Source organism: Triticum dicoccoides, chromosome 4A, assembly GCF_002162155.2.
Source record: "Triticum dicoccoides isolate Atlit2015 ecotype Zavitan chromosome 4A, WEW_v2.0, whole genome shotgun sequence".
Lineage (NCBI taxonomy): Eukaryota > Viridiplantae > Streptophyta > Magnoliopsida > Poales > Poaceae > Triticum > Triticum dicoccoides.
The window spans coordinates 613,684,652-613,708,232 of record NC_041386.1 but is presented as its reverse complement, the minus strand read 5'-3'; the positions used below and the strand labels follow the sequence as shown (position 1 = coordinate 613,708,232).

General features: G+C 43.4%; 2 protein-coding genes across 2 annotated transcripts; one reads left to right on the top strand and one right to left on the bottom strand.

Annotated features, from left to right (window-relative positions):
• Positions 1-6,941: 6,941 nt before the first annotated feature.
• Positions 6,942-8,810, bottom strand: LOC119289380 (noroxomaritidine/norcraugsodine reductase-like). The gene is made up of 5 exons (XM_037568714.1): positions 8,684-8,810; positions 8,365-8,572; positions 8,047-8,272; positions 7,638-7,744; positions 6,942-7,239 (listed from the first exon to the last, which is right to left on the bottom strand). Exons 1-5 carry the CDS (start codon positions 8,770-8,772, stop codon positions 7,075-7,077), a joined length of 795 nt encoding a protein of 264 aa, XP_037424611.1. The 5' UTR covers positions 8,773-8,810; the 3' UTR covers positions 6,942-7,074.
• Positions 8,811-15,031: 6,221 nt separating this feature from the next.
• On the top strand, positions 15,032-16,758 carry LOC119289378. The gene is made up of 4 exons (XM_037568713.1): positions 15,032-15,921; positions 16,028-16,129; positions 16,232-16,321; positions 16,469-16,758. Exons 1-4 carry the CDS (start codon positions 15,557-15,559, stop codon positions 16,614-16,616), a joined length of 705 nt encoding a protein of 234 aa, XP_037424610.1. The 5' UTR covers positions 15,032-15,556; the 3' UTR covers positions 16,617-16,758.
• The last annotated feature ends 6,823 nt before the right edge of the window (positions 16,759-23,581 follow it).

The following is a 23,581-nucleotide window of genomic DNA, read 5'->3' as shown; positions in this document are numbered from 1 at the left end:
CTATCCCTTCATGTCTTCTGGATAAGTTAATTCAAAGTGCTTCATCGTCATTGACATCATGAGTTCAGCTGGCAGACTCCCAAAAGGAATCCTCCTATTTGACGCCATGCCCTTTGTATGAGCCGCTAGAGCATGACCCATTAGCTCTTGACTCTTTATGTTTTACAAAATAAATGTTTAATAGGTTTGAAGGAAATATTGTCAAAAGTCGGTATTAAAAAAGGTAAAAGCTATTATGAGGGAAATGAAAATATTTCATAAATGTTAAATATATATGTTCAAACTTGAGATATAAAGTGTTCAACATGTATTAAAAATAGTCCCATATTAAAATAATCTTTTTATTTATTTCAATTTCATGTATCTTTTCAGGATAAGTTCCCTATTTTTCGAAGTTCACATACGCACAAATATGCTCATATGTGTGCAAATAAATGTTCAACACATATTTGAAAATATTCCAATATTCAAATAATTAAATATGTATTAAAAAGATCACAGATCTTAAAGAAATATTCATGCACATGTGGATAAACATTCATATAATACCAAAACAAGGCAAGTCCATGCATTTCTGAGAGAGGCCGCTCCTCCGCTAGGGTTTCCCACCACCGCCGCCGCCGGCCGCCCGACTCCTTCCCGCCGCCGCCAGCCGCCTCTCGTCCGTCCTCCTCCGCCTTTTCCTCCCGCCGCTGCCGGCGGTCGCCCCCGGGTCCGGCCGGGTGGTGTCGGCAGCGGCGGGTCGTCCCTTACCCGCGCGCTCTCCTCCTTCCCGGGGTGGGAGGAGGCGGCGGCGGTGCTCGGTTGGTGGCGGCCCAGCGTCCTGGTGGCGGAGGCCGGCGGCGCTCACCGTGGTGATGCCGCCTCTTGGCGGCGGGGCGCTCCGGTGGTGCTGGATGGCCGGTGGCGCATCCCCGGCCCAGATCTGGGCCCGTAGGGCCCCATCTAGGTCCTTGCGGGTCGGCTCCGGCGCGACCGCGACGCTCTCTGTATGGGAAGGGTGGGGAGCGGCTTGGACTGGGGCAGCGGCGTCGACGGCATGCCAGCTGCTGCACGGAGGCGGGAGCTGTCCGGGCCTTTGAGGGCCCGGCCGGGCCTGTGGGGCCACGGGCTCGGTAGGCTCCTGCTTTGGCGTCCGGTCGGCTACCGTCATGGACGGTGGAGGTGGGGCCCTCCCGTATGCTGACGGTGCTGTTGCCCTAGTCCCGACTCCTCTTCTTTGTTGTGCAGTCCATCTTCGCGGTGCCGTGGTGAGACAGCGCGGGAAGCTTCGTGTCCGTGTTGGCGCAGGGTGGTGGTCGGTTTGGTGGTGAGCTCCGGAGTGCCTGAGGTGGAGGATGGGATCGGGAGAAATCTCTGTTGGCTTAGCCGACACCGACGCGGTGGCGCCTGAGGGTGCCATCGGACCTTCCTGGAGGGCATCGGGGCTACCCTTCCTCTCTCCTCGCCGTGTACCGGGGAAACCCTTAACAGCAACGTCGCCATCGTCGCGTCCCTTCTTGGAGGTGTTGATTGGTACCGGCACTTCGGAGTCTCGGAGCTTGGTGGGCGATCTCCGGTGGACGCAGCGGTCGCGAGGCTTCGTCGTTTTTGTCGATCCACCGTTATCGGCATTTGTTTCTTACGCTACTTTTCTGCATCACCCTTTCCTCTTCAAGGGAAAACCAACGCAGTGCTCAAGAGGTAGCAAGAAGAATTTCTAGCGCCGTTGCCGGGGAGTCTACGCAAAAGTCAACATACCAAGTACTCATCACAAACCCTTATCTCCCGCATTACATTATTTGCCATTTACCTCTTGTTTTCCTCTCCCCCTCTTCACCCTTGCTGTTTTATTTGCCCTCTCTCTCCGTCCTCCTTGTCTTTCCCTATTTGTCTTTTTTGCTTGTTTCTTGCTTGCTTGTGTGTTGGATTGCTTGCCTGTCACGATGGCTCAAGATAATACCAAATTGTTTGACTTTACTAATACCAATAACAATGATTTTATTAGCACTCCGATTGCTCCTCTTACCGATGCTGAATCTTGTGAAATTAATACTGCTTTGCTGAATCTTGTCATGAAAGATCCATTTTCTGGCCTTCCTAGTGAAGATGCCGCTACCCATCTAAACAACTTTGTTGATTTGTGTGATATGCAAAACAAGAAAGATGTGGACAATGATATTGTTAAATTGAAGCTATTTCCTTTTTCGCTTAGAGATTGTGCTAAAGCATGGCTTTCATCTTTGCCTAAAAATAGTATTGAGTCATGGAATAAGTGCAAAGATGCTTTTATCTCTAAGTATTTTCCTCCTGCTAAGATCATCTCTCTTAGAAATGATATTATGAATTTTAAGCAACTTGATCATGAACATGTTGCACAAGCTTGGGAGAGGATGAAATTAATGATACGTAATTGCCCTACACATGGTTTGAATTTGTGGATGATTATACAATTTTTTTATGCCGGATTGAATTTTGCTTCTAGAAATCTTTTAGATTCGGCCGCGGGAGGCACTTTTAAGGAAATCATTTAGGAGAAGCTACTAAACTCCTAGATAATATTATCTTTAATTATTCTCAATGGCACACTGAAAGATCTACTAATAAGAAACTTTTAGATTCAGTTTTCTTTTTCCTTTTTTTCTGTAAAGTTTTTCCTGGTTTTCATATGTTTTTAATTTTATTTTCTCTGTTCATTTTTTATTTGCTTCCTTTTATTTATTTTCATAATCCACATATTTCAATAAATTTTCAAAATGTTCAGATTTTCAAAAATTGTTCACTTTTCAGGAAATGTTTCAAATTTGAAAAGAAAAATTGTGCATTTTACAAGTTGTAAGTTTTCATAAAAGTTAAGCATTCAAAAAATATTCACATCTTATTTTTAAAAATCTTCAAAAAATCAGAACTTCAAAAATTGTTTGAAATTTTCAAAAACTCTGTAGAGTTTCAAACTTTTGTTCACTTCTGTAAACATGTTCATATTTTCCAAAAAATGAAAATTTGAACCATTTTTCGGAATTTCAAAAATTTACAAAATTTTAAAAGTCCAAAAGCTTTAAGAAATGTTTGAAATAAAAAATCACTTTTGTGGTAAAAATGTTAAATGTTTTGGGAATTTTTCCCCGTTTTCAGAAAATACCATGAACTAAAAATATTGGTTTAAAAATGTATTTTTTAAACATATTCACATATTTTTGTACGTTTGCTACAGTGTTGTTCATTGCTGTAGTGTTGCTCCCTTGCTTCAGTTTGGTCGCTGTGAATGGGCTGGCGCAGTATGACTGATAACGTGTGTGTCGTGCGTCCAATAGGATGTCCTCTTTTTCTTTCCCTTTTTTTTCCATTGACAACAATGCCTCCAACACGACGAGGAAAACCCACGCTGTCCTAAATGGGTCAGAAGTGTAGAGGGCCATGTCAATAAATACCCAGAAACTATATTTTTACAATATATATTTAAAATGTATTGAAATATTTAAAATTTATTTCAAAACATATATATTCTAAAATGTTCATTTTATATTAAAAAATGTCCAGTTTTTGTTTAAACATTGCTCCATGTGTACTCAAAAGATGTTCACCATATATAAAACCGGTTATTCATATACTTAGAAAATTTTCAGTTTGTGTTAATAAATATTCATTATATGTTAAAAAAATAAGTACACCATATATAGAAAAGGTTCACCGTATACTAAAAAATGTTCATTGTATATTACAGAAGTGTTTAGCATATATTGGAAAAAGTTCACTGTGTTTTAGTATTTTTTCCATACATCGAAAAATGTATATCTAGAAATGAATAGGAACTAAAAAGGGAAAACAAACAGAAAAAAAGTAAGCGAAAACCGAAGAGACAGGAAGAAAAAACAGAGGAAAGGAAAAAAAAACACATTGAGCCTTCTAGAAAAGGTACTAGCTAAGTTTGAGCTAATAACTACATAATCTAGTCTAGTACATCACTGAGAAATCTACAACATCTGTTAGCTAGTGTCTTGACCTTCACTATTACTCCAAAACTGGAAAATAATGTTCCATCCATCCCTGCTGCAACTAAGATCATGTTGTATTATCTGGATTTCCGAACTTAGGGTCACTTTTGTCATGTCTCAATTTCCCAAAACAACCATATATGTCAAATCAACTGACAAAATGATACCGACCGAACACTTCGTTTAGGACCACTAAGCTATGTACTGAGAGTTCATGTGTGCGTACTGATTCGAAGTCAGCTCCAGTCCACATCAGTCTGACGAATAAGAACATATTTGGTGTTGTACCGATTCAAAGTCAGCTCTAGTGCACATCAATCTGACAAATAGGAATGAATTTCATATTCCAGGGGGGTCAAGAAGTGAAGGAGAACCAGGTACACACTTTTTTCCCAGTAGATCAAGCGAAGAATTACACTGTGTGTGTGTGTGTGTGTGTGTGTGTGTGTGTGTGAATTGAAATGAAATAACTGCATCGAAGTTGCTTTTTCGTTCCTGTGCAATACCTCCTTGCAGCATGCAGAGCAAAGCATCCAGATTGCCAGCATGCAATAAAGTTTTTGTTTGACTTGCCTCTAATTTAAAACATGCAAAAAATAACCCTTTTTTAAAACAAATTTGGTGCACATCAATTCACAAGTTTGCCTCAACCCCGCTAATGAATTGTTCCAACCCCGCTAACAAGTTGTGAAGAGGGAACAAACCACAAACGGTAGGCATCCAGATTGTCTCATGCATTCACCACACATTGTTCTCATTGAGGTAGATGTCTCCAATTATGAATCTAAAGCAAAGAAACAAATGTAAATTAAAACAAGTTTCTCCAAATCAGTCCACACGTTTTTTGCGCAATTCCAAGTGTCAAGTTGCTTGAAATTGCCCCATCATCTGCTCAAAACCAGCTCACAAGTTGCTTCAATCAGCAGGACCTCATTTTTTGAAACCACTTCACAAGTTGCTTTCAGCTAGTACCTAGACCAGGGGGTCTTTTCTCTTGTGTTGCCCATCACAACAACTTCCCCGGGCACCTTACAGTGTTGTGGTCAATCGAATCACAAATGCTGCATTTGTTCTTTTTTTTTTTGGTGTAGCTCTAGAGCCGACTGAAACCCAGGGCCGGCCCTGAAGGGGGGCAGGGGGGCGGCCGCCCCGGGCCCCCAAGATCGAGGGGCCCCTCCCCAGGTCATGTAGGCTATGGCCCAACATATTTTCGGTCAAAAAAATCTGTGGAATAGATGGCTGGGCCTCACGCAACACAATGGAATGTACGCATCTACTCCTAGCGAGCAAGGGAGCCAGCGATGGATTCGTTCGTTCGTACGTGCACGTCGGAAAAAAAGAAACCGATTGATCCTTTCCGATTCGTTTCTTTAGGTTAGTACGTGCATGTCTAAAAAAAGAAACTGATTGACACTGATTGATCCCTTCCTATTCCATCACGCAGGTATTTCACGCAGCGATTACCAATTTCTCAGGCGACGTCGACCCTTCATCTCTTCGCAACTGCGAGTTCGGCGCTCCTTTCCCCTTTTCTTCTAAATCGATTTTCCTCCCTGATTCAGACCGACCGCCGGTTTCAGTTTCGTGCTTCCATGGGGCCATCGGAACCCTGCTTTGCTCTCCGTCCATCAATGATTCGACCATCCGAGGTATATCTTCTATTCATATTGAGGTTCCTAGTCTCCTAGATGAATAGCCGGCACATCGGCATTGTTCAACAATTATCAGTTGATGCAATTTATTCTTTATTTTCAGCATTGTGTCTTATTCTGTCATCCGTAAGAAAGTATCAATCTGGTAGCATGAAAGAAAAAGGAAGAAAGCTGTGGATGAATTAGTACAACCACAGTGCAAAAATATTCATATTTCTTTTTCTAAGAGAGTTGGCATAGTTGCCATAGAGGAAGGGCAACCAACTAATGGCAATTCAAAATTTGATCAGCGAGAAGAAAATGTCAACACCAACAACAATGATAATAACGCAAGTGGCTCTGAGCATGTACGTAGGTAATTCATTGGATGTACATGCACGGTCAGGTAGTCATGAAGAACCAGTTTATACTACTAGTATTTATGAAAAACATTGGGATAATCTTGATAAAAAACAACAGACATCTTAGTTGAGAAAGGGTCTAAGAGAGGAGACAAAAAAATGGCATATACCATCTAGACGTTGCAAAAATACATTTTTTCATATGCTCATTATCATAGGAAATTAAGCAGTGGGGAGGAACACGATAAAAATGAGTAGTTTATTCAAAAGATGTCGACAAAGCTTTTTGCTTCTGCCGTAAGATCTTCAAGTCTAGCATTAGTAGGAGTTTATTCCAAAAATGTTGACAAAGTTTTTTTGCTTCTACTATAAGATCCTCAAGTCTACCATTAGCAGGAATCAGACCTGAGCACATGATGGATTAGGATATTTGTAGATAATATGCATAAATATTTGATATATATACTGATTTTGGATGCATTTAAATGTTATTGGTAACATTTCATACGTATGCATATTAATTTTTATTGTTATGATGTCAACATTAAGGGCCCCGGATTTTGGTCTCGCCCCGGGCCCCGAAAATATCAGGACCGGCCCTGCTGAAACCGCCTGGTGAGTGTGCGCCCTTTTGTGACTGACCTAGGTGGTTCCATAGGGATGTGGGGCAGGAGGTTGACTTGCTTGGCAGATTGGAAGTAGCACCCATATATGTCAAATCAACTGATGAAATGATACCGACCGAACACTTTGTTAGGACCACTAAGCTATGTACCGAGAGTTCGTGTGTGTGTATTGATTCGAAGTCAGCTCCAATCCACATCAGTCTGACGAATAAGAACATATATATTTCGTATTGTGCCGATTCAAAGTCAGCTCCAGACTCCAGTGCACATCAATCTGACAAATAGGAATAAATTTCATATTCACGGTGTCAACAATATGAATATTGTTTATACAAATGGGGTGTTGCTTGCCAGGATACATACCAATGTCACTCAGATCTATGGTATTAGCCTGAAACCTCAAGGCTAACTTTTGTTCACTCATACAATTATTCAACCAAGTAATGATGAAATTATTTAGTGGCGATGAAGCTATTGATGGCTAAGAACTAATGGTTCGACCACCATCAATGCAAATGACTTGGCCGGTGATGTAAGAAGCTGCCGGCATACACAAAAATGACACTGCTGAGGCGATCTCCACCGGCTTGCCACTCCGTCCCAACGGGGTCTTCGAGTTCTCTTGCTTCATGTACTCTGAATCTACCTATCAATCCACAACAACCACTTGTTATCCATATTTAGTTAAAAAATATATGAAAACTTGTTGGCAGTGTAGCATGCAAAAACAAAGTTGCTAATTTCTTGGATGAAGAAACAGGAAAACAGATGAGGCTATGCTCTCCCAAAATTTTGGCCATGAACTAGCTAGTGATTGAGTATAAATCCAGGAGTCTCTCTATCTCGTATCATAGTGGAACATGCACTAGTGCTTGCTTCAATCAATTAAGACCTAGCTATTTTATACATGAATTGGAATGTTGGAATCTTTTTCCCTCACCATGTGAAGTGAACTCATTTATCTTGTAGATACATACCAAATCTGGTTTAAATTGCGTGTGCTTTTATTTAAACAAGAAGGAAGTATGCTAGGCGATTGCTTACGTCTTTAATCATATCAGTTGTGACAAATCCTGGGGCGACACCATTCACACGAATCTTGTTAGGGGCCCACTCGGTGGCCAGATTCCTTGTAAGTTGGTTCAGCGCGCCTACATAATAGATGAGAAAGATAACCATTGAGAGTATGAAATAAACTTTCAACGTTAATAGAAATGGTGGACCGATTTTATTTGGATGATAGTATATTAATTCAATCGAATTGTTGCTAGCAGCATGTAAACATTTAAATTCCATTCAATCGAACTGTAGCTAGTAGCATGTAAACATTTAAATTCCATTACATATAGTACTTTTCTAGCTTAGATGTACAAATAGTATATTATGTATATATGTTGCCTGTCAAGTGCATATGCCCTTTTCGGAAAAAATGAAGTGCATATTTAGGCAGTACCTTTTGTGATCGCATAAATTGTGGAGCCTACGAAGGCAATTGAGCCTCCAATGGAGGACATGTTGATGATGCTACCTCCTCCAGCAATAGAAGCGTGTATGAGAAGAGGGCGTGCAAGTTGACTTAGATGGAAGCTCGCCTCCAAGTTGGTGGTCATCAGATTCGAGAAGTCCTCCGCCGTACATTCATCAGCGGGCTTGAACCAAAATTGCCCTGCATTGTTCACCTGCATTACATATACAGAGCTAGCACTTGATAAAATCCTTCACTTGGTTGATGCTCAATCAGAGCTGAGTATTGGGTGTTAGCACAACTTACTAGTATGTCGAGCTTGCCGTCGAAAGTTTGTCGGACCGTCTCCATAAGCTTCTCCCTCTGGGCGCGCACCGAGACATCACAGACAGAGACGGTGACCCGCAGGTTCTTCTCCTCCCACAGCCGGCGGCACTCCTCCAGCTCCGCCGCGTTCCGGGAGCAGGTGTGCACCCTCGCCCCAAACCCAGCGAGCTCCTCCACGATGGCATGTCTAGTCGAGGACAAATTGAGATGACGGATCGCGTATACACTATACATATATAAACACAATACTAAGTGCATTCGTAGAACTATGAGCGAGAGCTTGTGTGTATAAATATACCCTATTCCTTTGCTGCCGCCGGTGACGAGCGCCGTGGCGCCTGCCAGGCTCCACCTCTCCTCCCTGCTCCCGCAGCCAGCCACTGCCATCTCTCTCTGCCGCTCGCTCAGATGAGAGAAATGTCTATTGGTTGTGGGCAAAACTTGGCATTGTGCTACATGTATGTGAGTTTCCTTTATAGCTGGCCCAAGACATGAAGGCACCCCACAAATTAAAACACAGCAAGTTAAACGAGCCGTTTGATAATGATTGATCTTGACCATTGACCGTTTCAGTTTTAGTGTGTTATAAACATGGTGTTATCCTCTCTACGTGTTCTGTACTTAGCGTGGCGGCCAGGTTGTAGATAAGGATTGATCTTGGTTGACTTATTTTGATTGTTTTGCTTGTTGGTTATCCAGCCGTTGTAACCAACCATGTAGTTTGATTCTCTAATCATACGATGGCGCAGCTCCACTACCGATGGGTAACGCTTACCCTATAATCATCGTATGATTCCAGTGTTGGAATAATTAGCAATTTTTAAATAAATTAATCCAGATTATTATCATGCCAGTAGTACTTGCAGTGTTAATCTATGTGTTGGATGTTGATTAGACACATGGCATACATACATATATATGTGTTTCATAGGTACTGCGAATGCAGGAACAATAAAAAGACTAATACTCCCGAGAGCGGCGTTGCGAAGGCTGAGCGTCAGGTAGCTCGGTATCTCCTTCGTGGGAATGGGCCTCGTGATTGATTCTTGTAAGGCGTTTCCAAGGTATACGGGTCAGTATACATCTGCGTGAACAGTACAAATCGTATGTGAGTTGCACATTGTCAGGCCCTGCTCGCACAGGTTAAATGGATGAGGGCATGTGCGGGTTTCGAAATAGCACATGATAAACCTGCCACGGCTGCAGAGTTGCAGCTGCAATAATTGTTGAACCGGCCCAACGTAAATGCAGCTTCAAAAGGTATCACTTTTCTATTCGCAATTTTCTGTGTATGTACTGTATGCGCATCTTTTTTTACGTACACTAATACTCAAATTAGTGTGTAATTTGCTACTGATTTAGCAAATAATTAACTAACTGTGCCTCTTTTTTTTAAGAGCTCTCTTAAGATGGTTCCCTCTTACCCCATAAGAGGCAAGAGAAATATTTTATTTGAATCGTCTCATCAAGGATATGTTTAACCACACTAAAAAATGTAACATGGCAATTACTTTTCAAAAACGAATGTTTAAAATGTTTCCTACTTCTACTTTTAATATAATAAAAGTTCACATTCGAGCCCCGTACATATATGTTGTATCTACCATATGAAGACAAATAATTCTCGTATTGTACAATATGATGCATATTCATGTGATCATAAAAAAATATACACGCACTACAAAATACATTATTATTATTCGTCATCATCGGTATCTGTATTTGTATTATTATGGGAGAGCCAGTAAACAAAATAAATTTACACATGCAATGTTAGGAACATGTATGACTTTCTCTTGTGTGAGGAATATAGAAAACCTTCTCCATTATACATTTTCTTCTCTAACAAAAAAAAAATTGTGCAAGAACACTGGTACATATGGTAGCTTTGTTACAGAAAAATTCTGATGGTATTTTGACTGCTTTTTGCTATGATTTTGTTGACTAGTATTCATTTTTGGTGTTTTCTAAAAACAGATTCTATGGATTTTCTATTGTTTAGGTCCCAAACCGACAAATCAAAACATGCATAGACATATAGGACAGAACATAACAAACTTCTTATTTCGTTTGTTAGACATAATGATAGGGTGCTGAAAAAAATCAATCATGAATCCAATGGTATTGATATGGTGGCGTATATGTTAATATAGTTTTTCACAAACTTGTTGAAAGTTTATAAAGTTTGGCTTTAGAAAAAACTAATATACGAAGTAAATAAGAAGGGAGGGAGTGATAGTTATATCAGCCTCGAGAAGTTAAAATTAAACGGTCTATGTTGCTTTGGACCACCTTGAAATTTCTCTAAGAGAAGTTGTGCAGTCGATCGGGTGCTAATAACACATGTTCATTGTGGATTTCTCTATTTCTATGAAACTAATCCTCAAATTAGTGTGTGATTACCTACTGTTTTCTGAACAAAAACTGCGACTCTTTTCTTAAAAAAATGTTGTGGCGCAGGATTTCTCTGTTTCTACAAAATTACTCCTAAAACTAGTGTACAATTAGCTACCTTTTTAGCAAATAATTAGATAACTGTGCATTTTTTAGACGCTAAAAGCACACCATCATCACGACGTTTTGCCCATCCTTAACAAAACTCGACTTAATCCATCATCTCGAGTGTATGCACAGATTAAACACAAACACATAGGAGTACACGTGATGATGTGATGTGACACGTTCTGCAAAAAAAAAAAAAAATGAAGGCGCAGCAGTATCATGTGCCTGTCGCCAGCCCACCTGTTTCTTAAATGTACAACATGGGGCCTACTCTAAAATACGGTGATATACTATCTTTCAGGCAAGGCTGCAAATTGCAATACATGTTGGCGCACGCATCCCCATGCTTGTTCGACGGGGTGGATTAGAGCAACTCTAGCAGACCCGCATCCGGCGCAAACCCGTATAATTCCGGGATTATACGGGCTCGGCCCATTTTTCTGGTCAGATCAGAGCCCGCATCGGTGTACGGCCCGTAAATTTTTTTGCCGCAGCCCGCAAACGCAACCCCCGAGCCACTATAACTGCGGGTTTGCGGGACAGATGCGGGTCGAAACCCTATCCTCCCGCCGCCGCGTTCCCCTCCAATTCCCCACCGCGCCACTCGATTTCTCGCCGCTGACGAGCCTTGAACCACCATGGCCGACTCGGGGGATGAGGTGGAGCACCGCCGCCGCGCCAGATCTGACGCCGCGTGCAAGTGGGGGGGGGGGCACGTCGGTGGCTCAACCAGGGTGCCCGGCCGCCGCCGGCATTCGACCGACACGAGCTCGAGCGCACCCATCGCCGCCGCGCCTCCTCCGACAACTAGTCCGCGGGGAGCTCATCCGGCCATGGGTCCGCGGGGTGCTCATCCGCGGGTGCACCAAGCTCGCGGCTCGTTCCGGTGAAGAGGGAGCCAGAGGAGGCCGTGCCCGATGCGCCGCCGTGCCGAGGCGTCATCGAACCCGAGGACTACCTCCCACCGGGGCAGGAGGAGCTCCTCGAGCGCGTCGTCCTCGAGCGGTCGGCGAGGGATCATGAGGAGATGGAAGAGTGCATCCGGCGCGAGCTCGAGTACGAGCGGCTCTTCCTCGAGACGGGCCTTACGGCATCGCAGGCGCACACATCGAAGGAGGCCGACCTGCGTGTGATGAAGGAGGAGTGGGCGAAGCTCTTCGTCGACCTCGACTCCGACTCCTCCGACTGCGACTGATCGCCGCCGGTGGGCAGCTACCGCAGGAGCTCCGGTGAGCTCAATTTTGTCGCAGTGGTGCGGTAGCGTAGGCCCTGTCTACCATATCTAACCTTTATGTATGTATGTGGCTTGTATGAACTTATATGCGAAGAAGAACCATCTATGCGAGCGAGCTCCGGCGAGCTGTTGCTTAAATTTCTCACGCGAAACAACTTTTTTTAAAATTTAGGGGTTTATTTGCGGTTTTTAGTCTGCCACCACAAATTTCGGCCTACATAACCACCCCGTGCGACCTGCAAACACATTTTGCAGGTCGGCAAAATGCAGGGTCGGCTAGAGTTGCTCTTAGGAGCTACCTGGAGACCGGCCTCTGCAACGCTTTTTCGTAATACTCCCTAGAGTTGCTCTTAGGAGCTACCTGGAGACCGGCCTCTGCAACGCTTTTTCGTAATACTCCCTCCGTTCCATAACGTAGTACATTTAGATTTTCTGAACGCACCGTGAGTTTCTTGGAGCCTGGCCGGAATAAGACCACAAACTTTCAAGAAAATTCCTTATATTACACTGTTTTAAATATTGGTTCCCTATTTAACACTCAAAAAAAATTTCTTTCCTAAATAACACCAAGTGTAATTTTTTTACCTTTCTAACACTTCCGTCAAGTCCGTTAGCATATGTCGTTAAGATCTGGATTGACTGATGTCAGTCTTTTCTCGTTGGATGAAATTACCCCTTTGAGGAAAAAGAAAAACAGAGACCAAACCGGTCTCTCTATTCTCTCCCGACCCGACTCTTCTCATCCCCTTTCTTCCCAACCCTAGAGGCGGCGGCGGCGGCGAACCTCCCAGGCTTAGCGGCGGCGGCGGCGGCGGATGGCTATGGATGGCGGCAGTTCTGCGGATGGAGACGAGGCCACGGATGACGGCCATGGCGCGGCTGCGAACGATGGCCATGGCGCGGCTGCGGACGTGCCATGGCTTGCCGATGGCGCCGACGGGGCTGAGGTCAGGTCAATCCAGGGCGTCGGGCTAGCCTCGGGCTGCGGTGGGGTTGAGCCAGCATCGGGCCAGGCCGGAGACTCGGCTACAGCTGGCTCGGGCCAAGGCGCGACAGTGGCTGGGGTCTCCGGCGAGGGCACGGCTGGGTCGTTCTTGGCAGCAGCTTCAGGACAGGGCGGTACTCAGTTGCCGCCAGCAACATGGGCGTGTCCAGATGGGTAAGGGCCAGTCCATCTAGTAGCAATTATCATGATTGTGCTAGTTTGTGTAGCTGTGTATTTGAGGAAGAGATATTTTCTCTTAATTTCGGTTGATGATCAGATTGTCTAGCAATACTCATGCATAGGTTTAAAGCAAAGTTTAAAGTTGTCTTTTTAATTCACAGGATGGATCCAAATTCGAGTTATTTGCTCAAAATTAAATTGTTTGGCAATCCAAAGAAAGCTCGAAAGGACATACGATGTTTTTGTTTTGAGAAGGTCATCGATTGTGACTTGACAAATTATAAGGATTTGGTCGAGTCAATTGTAGAGCAGTACCCGCCACGTTATTTGGAAGCTGCACATGTGCAATATTATGACTATGCTCTTAAAAAACTGTCCAGAAGTAAAATCTGACCAAGATTTGATGATTATGTTTGAAAAACACTCAGAGACAAAGGTGCTGCATATGATTATTGCATATTGCGATCCCTCAGAGCCATATGAGCCTATCACCGAGTGGGATGAACCTAACAGCAATATAGAACATGAGGATGATACTTACCTTCGCAACCCAAGACCTGAAAATGAGCATGTTGGTGTTGATGAGGAGAATATGTATGAAGTGGAAGAACCTATGCCCTTAGATGTGGTTCTTTGTCCTAATAAAGAAAAGGATGATGAAGTAGAGGCGTCTGAAGTAGAGGACGATGAAGTAGGGGAGTCTGAAGTAGAGGATGATGAAGTAGAGGAGGATGAGGAGTTGCATGAGGCAGAGCATACTCCACATGTAGAGTATGACAAATTAGACCCTCCAATGACAAAAGGCTTTACATATCCCAACATGAAAGAGTTCAAGTTGGCACTTTCTCAGCATGCAATCAAACATGAATTTTAGTATAACACCGAGTATAGTACACCTCATTGGTTTAGGGGCTATTGTTCAAGACGAGATGCTGATAATTGTCCATGGAGGATACATGCTTCTACGACGGAGGATAAGTGTACCGTAATGGTAATTGTTTAACTCTATCCATTTGTGAACATTTATTGCATAATTGTCAAATGTTTTTAGCTAATTACCTATATCTCTCTTTTTAAGGTGAACAAAAACCTATGTGGTCATGATTGCTCTAGTACAAGAAGGAAAAAAAGATGAAGAATGCAACCAAGTATTGGATATGTGATAAGGTGAAGGATTGGCTGATTGAAGATGCTACTCTCGGAGCGAAGGCATTGCGCAAAAAGATTAAAGAACACCACAAGGTTGACATCCACTACAAGAGGGTATATATGGGTAAGAAGCTAGCTCTGAAAGAACTATATGGTGATTGGGATAGCAGCTTTGACAATTTTGATAAGTTTAAATCGCAAGTTGAAATCTCTTGCCATGGTAGCATAGTGCAGATTGATCATTACACTATAAAAGAAAAAAAAATCAGGTTTAGAAGGTTCTTCTTTGCTTTGAAACCTTGCAGAGATGGATTCCTTAGTGGTTGCAGACCGTATTTGGCAGTAGATAGCACATTCTTAACAGGCAGGTTTAAGGGGCAGCTTGCCAGTGCTACCGCTGTAGATGGCCATAATTGGATGTATCCACTTTGTTTTGGAATTTTCGATTCTGAAACAAATGAGAACTGGATCTGGTTCATGCAATTGCTTAGGCAAGCCATAGGGTCGCCAAGGGGTTTAGCCATAAGCACTGATGCTGGGCAGGCGGTGATGACAGGGGTAAAGGAAGTTTTCCTAGAGGTAGAACATAGGGAATGCATGTTTCACTTGGTGTCAAACTTCAAGAAAAAGTATCACATAAAGGTATTTGATGACCATCTTTGGGCTGCTGCTTACTCATGGAACAAGTATATATTTGAGAAAAATTGGGTTGCAATGGAGACAGCAAAGCCAGCGGCAACTACATATCTTAGGAAGTGGCACACTAGGTTGTGGACTAGGAGTCAGTTCTCAACCATTTGTAAGGTGGACTATGTAACCAACAACCTAGCAGAGTGCTTCAATAAATGGATTAAGCACCACAAGTCCTTGAACTTGGATGACTTAATGGACAAGCTTAGGCAAATGATTATGATCATGTGGAATCGAAGGAGAAAAGTAGCAAAGAAGTTAGCTGGCTTATTAATTTTGCCCCACATAATGAACAAGTTGATTGCAAAGAGTAGAGAGTTAAACTTGGAGGTGGTAGAAAGCTCGGAAGAAGTTGCTGAAGTTACTCAATTGGGAGGCAGCGGGTTTAGGTTTGTTGTCAACTTGCATGACAACACATGTTCTTGTAGACAATGTCAAGTTTCCGGCTTCCTTGCAAGCATGCTCTAGCATTCATCACATCACTTGTCAATGCACATATACAGAATTATGTGGACTTGTATTACTCCATTGACAAGTTTAGGGCAGCTTATGGCCAACTAATCCCTGCTATGTGTGACAAGACCCAGTGGCCTGAATCTAACCATGGATTCTTCATGCATCCACCCTTGTTAAAAGCTGTAGCTGGTCGGCCCCAAACCGAGAGGCATAAGGGTTGTGGTGAGAAAAATAGGAAAAGTGGCCAGCACTTGTGCCCTATTTGCAAGGAATACGGGCACCATTGGCATAAGTGCAAGAAGGGTAACAAAGATGACATTGCTGCTTTCATGGCTGTGAGGTAATCTACTATCCATTCTACTCTCCTATTGCATGTTAACTACTTTCTTGCATTATTGTTTTGTAATCACCTATGAATGTTCACTACTTTCTCATTTCTCATGTAGAGAACCACCAAAGAAGAGGAGGAAGACTATTAAAACATCCGAGTCATCCATTGTGCCAAGAGGTGATGACGCGCCAGCAGCCGCTATGTATTTTCCACCAAGGTTACCGATTCTACACCAATGCTTGTTCCAAATGATAACTGAGTTTTTATTTGTGCCAAACGAAAACTGAGTTCGATTTGTATGTATTCATGTAATCCATAGCCAAAACTTGGAAACTACAACCAAGAAGAAGGGAAAGCATAACCAAACATTGGAGACTACAAACAAGAAAAATGCAAAAGGGGGGAAAAGGTGACCTTTTCTATTTCTGGATTTTAATATCACATATTATGCATAGTTGATATTGTTATTTGCTGCCATACATGTATCAAATATATCCATATGTATTGTTTTCATACATGCACTACAATAATTTGACAGCCATGTTGTTATTTTAAGGGCCACAAGGAAGATGGAGCTTGCTAAAAAGGATCAAAACAATCCGATGGTGCCATTTGACAGCCCTGCAATGGGCACTAGAAGCAAAAAAGCTTACCCAACTAGCCCTGCAATGGGCACAAGAAGCAAAAGGCGGCTCAGCTTGTGAACTTCTTTCACTTAATGTCACTTTTGTTGCTGCTCATGTCATGTTGTGTGGACTTGGAGTAATGTATGTGAACCTGGGTATGATGTGAGCCACTTTTGGGTTGCTAATATGATGTATGTGTGGACTTGGAGTAGTATGTGAACCTGGGTATGATGTGAGCCACTTTTGGGTTGCTAATATGATGTTTGTGTGGACTTAGTAATGTATGTGAACCTGGGCATGATGTGAGCCACTTTTGGGTTGCTAATATGATGTATACGTATGATGTATGTGAGTCATATATGTGTACTTGGATGTGAGTCTGGATGTATATGGAGTGCCTCATGCCATTGGCAAATTTGAAAGGTGTGTGCTGAACAATATACATATGAATTGTGTCATAGGTTCTGCCCAATTTTGAATTAAATTTTAAAATAAAAAACTGTCCAGAATTGCATGTTTACAAGGAAAGTTCTGCCCAGTTTTGCAATTAACAGCAGGAAAAAGTTATTGATCCCCATGTGAATGATTTTGATCACAAATTGGATTAGGGGTAAGATCGTCTTTTCATGTGCCATTTAACACCGTTAGTACTCAAAATAGACGGAAGTGTCACAAAGGGAACAAATTTTAACATTGTTGTTAGATAAGGAAGAAAAAGTTTTACGGTGTTAAATAGGGCACAAAAATTTAAGCGAGTGTTAAATAAGGAATTCTCTCCAAACTTTCTTGGAGTTCCTTATTGTTGGCACACTTGAAATAGGAATATACTCCCTTCGTTCCATATTAGTTGTCGTTGAAACATATGTATCTAAATGTTTTTAGTGCTAGGTATATCTGTTTGAGCGACAACTGATACGTAACATAGGGAGTATCAATTAATCCCAGGTCATAAGTTTGCAATCTGCAAGTTTTATACCTAAAAAGATTTCAATTATGATAGGTCATAGGTTACAGATCCCAACTGTTAGACTATTTGTGCGCATTGATGCTTGGGTCTTCCTTTTGCCCGTCTGAATGTTTGTACTATGTACAGTTAAAGAAAAGCAACATTATGCCATCTACCTACTGAGCTGCAACATTAGGTTGAACAGAGAGTCATCTTGCATGTTATTCTCCCCCATAATATCTCTCATTTTTGCAGATGCATGTTTGGCCCCCAATGGATATGTGGTATCTTTTTACATGGCTGACGCCAATCCATATTATTTGTTGTGTGATTAATAAGTTTTATAAAGACAAAGGGTAATTTCATAGTTGTCTGCAAGTTTGTGGGTGACACAATTTAACGCTTTCAGCCTGTAGTACTTGTCGTGATTATGTGCTTTTTAGTTGTCATAGACCTTCGAAAAACATGTTGTGTGATCTATTCCCCATTGGTAGATTAGAAGTTATAGGTCATTTGTTGATTTTTTATAATGACTTTTTCTTTGTGTAACACTGTGCCGAAATTTATGCAGATTTCCCCTCAAAACTATCTAGCACCCATGTTGTTAAGGAATGATCCAATATATTATGTTCATTTTAAGTTGGCAGATTCATCGTATAGTATTTAATATTGGATGTAGATTAAAATTTTAACATGACTTTATTGATTTTGTTAGGCGAAATTTGGGACTTTTCTTGGGAGATGGTAAACTACTATTTATTTGGCTGGTGTCATGCACATTGATAATTTACCATCTGAATGATTTCATCTAAATTAGAAAATTACTAAAGTTTCATAACATAATTTTGTTTGAGGTGGATGATATGAAGATCTATCGGAGTGTTGACGGAGAGGTATGATGAGGAGCTTGTGAAGGCTGAGAAGATGGAGAAGAAGGAAAGAAGTTAAGGGGGAGGATGACATTGACGAAGGAGAAGGCTTTCAGAGCGTTGGCCGACAATGGGTCATTGCGGATGGTGTTCACCAAATTATTCACGGAACTGAAGCTCCCAAAGTGATCAAATAAAGAAGATGACAACGAGACGTAGAGGATGTGGTGATGTTTGTTATTTTCTCGTGAAGAATGATGTGGTGATAGTAGTTGTGATATGCATATTAGTTGCTTCAACAAGTATATTCTTGAAGTGATGTGCCATAGGTAGGTGTAAGAACTAAGATCTACAAGCATTCTTGTGTGTACGAGAAGGGGGGGGGGAGAAAGGGAGTTAAGAGATATAGAGGGAGAGGGAGTGCAACTGAGACTTATACTCACCCCCTGGAATTACTTGATCCTCAAATGGGTGAGCATCAAGTAATTCTGGATGGAGGCAGTATATTTTAACTAAAACCTTCACATATAACATAACTATATGCATGTGTATTGACTGCTTCGAACAATTTCATGAACATATGTATTGTCACATCCCTAGCTTCTGGTGCTGCCTGGTGTTTGCATCATGTTTAAATTTTGAAACTTGAACTGAGGGAAATTGGAAGCCTCAAAACCCTAAATAAAAGAAGGGCAAAAACCCTAAAAAAAATCTCATTCATTGTTCCAAAATGCTCTTCTTAAATGTTTGATAATTTTTGGCAAGGGTTCTGGTCCCAACCAAAATATTGAACATTTTTAAGGATTTATTTTTGGGACTTTGAATTTAATTCATTAGCTATTTGAATTTGAATTATATTCATATAATTAGAATATAATTTCAAATATCCCTGAAATATTTTATGAGCTTTTGGAAAAGTCCATCTAGCAAAATAAAAATATTCAGAGGAGCTTTTGGCATTGTTTGAATTATTTTTAAATTCAAAACAGTGGCAAAATAAATTGAAAAACAAAACAGAACAGAAATTTAAAAAAAAGAGAGAAGCCCAGCCACTTACCTGACTTACCTGCCTGGCCCAGCTCCTCCAGCGGCCCAGCCCACCGCCGCTTCTCCCCCTGTCGTCTTCCTCCCCCTCACCCCGAAGCTGCTCGGTGGCGCGCGCAGGCCACGCGCCCCGGCCACCTCCTCCCTCCCAGCCTGCCTGGCTCCTCCTCGACGCCCCGGTGACGCCACGCGCCTCCCCGACCCCCTCTCACTTCTCCCTCGCTCTCTAGACCTCCCTCCCCCTCGCTCCTCTGTTTCCCCCTCCCATGACCGAGAGCCGCCGCCGACGTCGCTCGCAACCACCGTGGCCACCGCCTCCCCCTCGCTTCTCTGACCAGCCCACGAGCTCCGCCTAGAACCCGAGCACCTCTCCGCCGACCCACGCAAGGCCGGAGGACCCCAAGACGATGCAGCGACCCTTCTTCCCCGTCCACGGCCGCCGGATGCCGCGCGCCGATTCGCCGTCTCCGACGCGTCCCTGAGCCCGCTGAACCGCTCTCCGGCCTCCCTGTGAGCTACCGCATCTCCCCCTTCTCATCCTTTTCCTGTTTGCGCACTCTAGCTAGCCCCACCACCTTGCCCGAGAATCCATCGCCGCCGGCCATGGCGCCGTCGCGGCCACAGTCGTCGCCGCTTGCTTATGAGCCCGCCAACACGCTCAGTGCATCCGAAGGAGCTCAAATCACTCAACTGTTGCTCCTCCCGTGCTCTGTGGCCTGGTTTCCGTCGATAGCCAAACTCCGGCAGCCGCAAAAGAGCTCGCCGCCGGCAGCTCCGGCCACCCCCGCACCTCCCGTTGGTCCCCCTAGATGCGCACGGGCACGGGCTACCTCCTGGTGCCCTTGGCGCGTCGATCCGTCGTCTCTGGCGCAACTCCGGCGAGCCACCGCCGCGTCTGGTCGTTGCCGGCGGCTAGACGCCGGTGGATTAGCCTCGGTTGACCAGGGATTTGACCCCCCTGGGTCACTGACGTGTGGGCCCGTCCCCTACTAACTTTTGGTTAAGTTAATAACTAATTTTAATTAAGCCACTGACTCACTGACATGCGGGCCCCGCCCGGCTAACCAAGTTAGTTAGGGTTAATTTTAATTAGGTTAGTTAGTCCAGACACTGACACGCAGGGCCCACAGGTCAGTTTGACCTGGACGGCGCCCATTGACCTGCTGACGTCACTATGAGGTCATGCTGACGCAATAAACCCCTTTTCTGGATTTAAATAAATCTTAAATGATTTAATAATTTCAGAAAATGCCTAAAACTCCTAAAATTCATAGAAATTCAACCGTAACTCCAAATTAAATAAATTATATATGACAAATTATCAGAAAAATTTGAAGGAATCCATCTGTACCATTTTCATGCATGTTTGAACAATGCTTGTCCTCTGTTTTGGACAAAACAAATAAAGGGCATTTAAATAATCATATATGGAGTTGGAGTTTGAATCATGTATTCAAACCAACTTCATTTAAATCATAGCTAAGTGCATTAGCTCAAAACACCAGCATATTGCCATGTCATTATCATGCATCATATTGTTGCATTGCATTGATTGTGTTTCTTCTTGTTTGTCGGTGGTTGTTCCCTCTCGATAGATGTGGTTTCGACGATGAGATCGATGACACTGATGAAGAGCTATATTATCTTCAGAAGTGCCAGGCAAGCAAAACCCCCTTGTTCATTCCGATAAAATCCCACTCTCTCGCTCCTGCTCTCTTTTACTGCATTAGGACAACAACGATTCATCTGTTACTTGTTGCGGTAGCTGAACCCCTTTATCCTTTGCATGACCTGTCATTGCCACAGTAAATAGATGAAACCCACTAGCATGAGTAGGAGTTGTTTGAGCCCTGATGTGCCTACTCTTTCATGCTTGTTTGTCATGCCTGCTACTGCTTAGAGTTGAGTCAGGTCTGATTCATCGGGGATGAATCAGAGGTGTGTGAGCTAAGTGTGTGAACACGATTTGGTAAAGGTAGCGGTGAGAGGCCATGTAGGAGTACATGGTGGGTTGTCTCATTGCAGCCGTCCTCAGGAATTGAGTTCTGTGTTTGTGATCCATGAACAGCTACTACCACACATTGGGATCCTTAATTGACTCTCTCGACTTATTAATCAACATGATCTCTGTCCAGGAGTTGCAACTAGTTTCTGGTGTTTGTAGGTAGTGTTAGTAGTCTACCAAGTGGCACCCGGTACAGGTGGGCTTGGGACAGACTAGGCACAGTGGCCCGGTGTACCAAGTAGCACCCGGATGGTGGGCTTGGGAACCCTGCTCACATCGTTTGGGGCCGTAAGCGACACCCCGGCCGGATCTCCTTGCGGATGGAACCCGAATAGGCGATAAACCTGGACTAGAGACTTGTTCGGTTAGTCAGGTCGTGGCCGACTCCCTCGCCCGGCTTCCGCTTGAAGGTTGCCGAGGTACATGACGTGTACAGGGTGATAAGTGGCGAAAGCGTGTGTGAAGAAGTACACCCCTGCAGGGTTAACATCATCTATTCGAATAGCCGGATTCCTCGGATATGGAAACTTGGACCCCTTGCATAGTTCATAGACAAGTGAAAGTGGATACTCTAAAATACGCAAGATAAGCGTGAGTGCTATGGATGGCGTTCTCGTAGGGAGACGGGAGCGGATCCATAGTGGTGTATTGATATGGTGAATGTGTGGACTCGTGTGCGCCACCTCAAAAGAGTTACTTGCAGTCGTAGTTCAGGTTAGCCACCGAGTCAAAGCTGGCTTGCTGCAGTTAAACTCCACCACCCCCTTGTTGATAATGATGCATATGTAGTTAGTTCTGATGTAAGTCTTGCTGGGTACATTTGTACTCACGTTTGCCTATTTTATGTTTTTGCAGAGAGACTTCAGTCTCACTAGTAGTTCCGCTTGGACTTCGACGTTTAGCTTGTTACCTCAGCTACGATCTTGTGCCCTCGGCAGGATCTGGTAGATAGTCAGGCTTCTCAGCCTTTTTCATTTATAGTTGTCTGTACTCAGACATGTTAAGCTTCCGCATGTGCTTTGATTTGTATGCTCTGAGTGTTGGGTCATGAGACCCATGTTTGTAATATCTCGCTCCTCGGAGCCTATTGAATAATTACTTGAGTTGTAGAGTCATGTTGTGATGCCATGTTGTATCTGCACATATCGAGCGTATTGTGTGTATGTTGTTGAAATGCTTGGTATGTGTGGGATCTGACTATCTAGTTGTTTATCCTTAGTAGCCTCTCTTACCGGGAAATGTCTCCTAGTGTTTCCACTGAGCCATGGTAGCTTGCTACTGCTCCGGAACACTTAGGCTGGCCGGCATGTGTCCTTCTTCGTTCCTGTGTCTGTCCCTTCGGGGAAATGTCACGCGATGAATACCGGAGTCCTGTTAGCCCGCTACAGCCCGGTTCACCGGAGTCCTGCTAGCCCAGTGCTACAGCCTGGATTCACTCGCTGATGACCGACACGTTCGATGCTGGGTCATGGATGCCTGTCCCTGTAAGTTAGTGCCACTTTGGGTTCACGACTAGTCATGTCAGCCCGGGTTCTTTGTCATATGGATGCTAGCGACACTATCATATACGTGAGCCAAAAGGCGCAAACGGTCCCGGGCCAGGTAAGGTGGCACCCGTGGGAATACCGTGCGTGAGGCCGCAAAGTGATATGATGTGTTACATGCTAGATCGGTGTGGCATTGAGTCGGGGTCCTGACAGCGTTGGTATCAGAGCTTGACTGCCTGTAGGATTACCAAGCCAAACTGGTCGAAGTTGAGTCTAGAAATGCTTTAGTTATATGTAAGGGAATTGATTGTGGGATGGAACGTAAGGCTCTTTTTATTCCTTATACCTTATGCCCTTCTGATCTGAGTCATCTTATCTTTCCTACGGGGATTAAGAACTAGGCTATCTCTTCTTTCTATCAGGATCACGTGTTACTAATCCGTAGACTTATAAGATTGTTGGATTTAAGCTTGAGTTCAGTTCCTACGACTTCTGCATGTTAATTGCTGATCTCAAAACCTTGATATTGTGCTTCTGAGTGGTTATGCCACCATTTTTGTGATTGTCTCAAATCTTTTTGAGCATTTACAGCCGTTATGCTGTCCGAGTCATCCCAGGTTTCTAAATAGTTTGAAGCAATTTGCAAATTCCTTCCTCCCGTTTTGATGTTCCTTTGGGCCAGATTAACCACA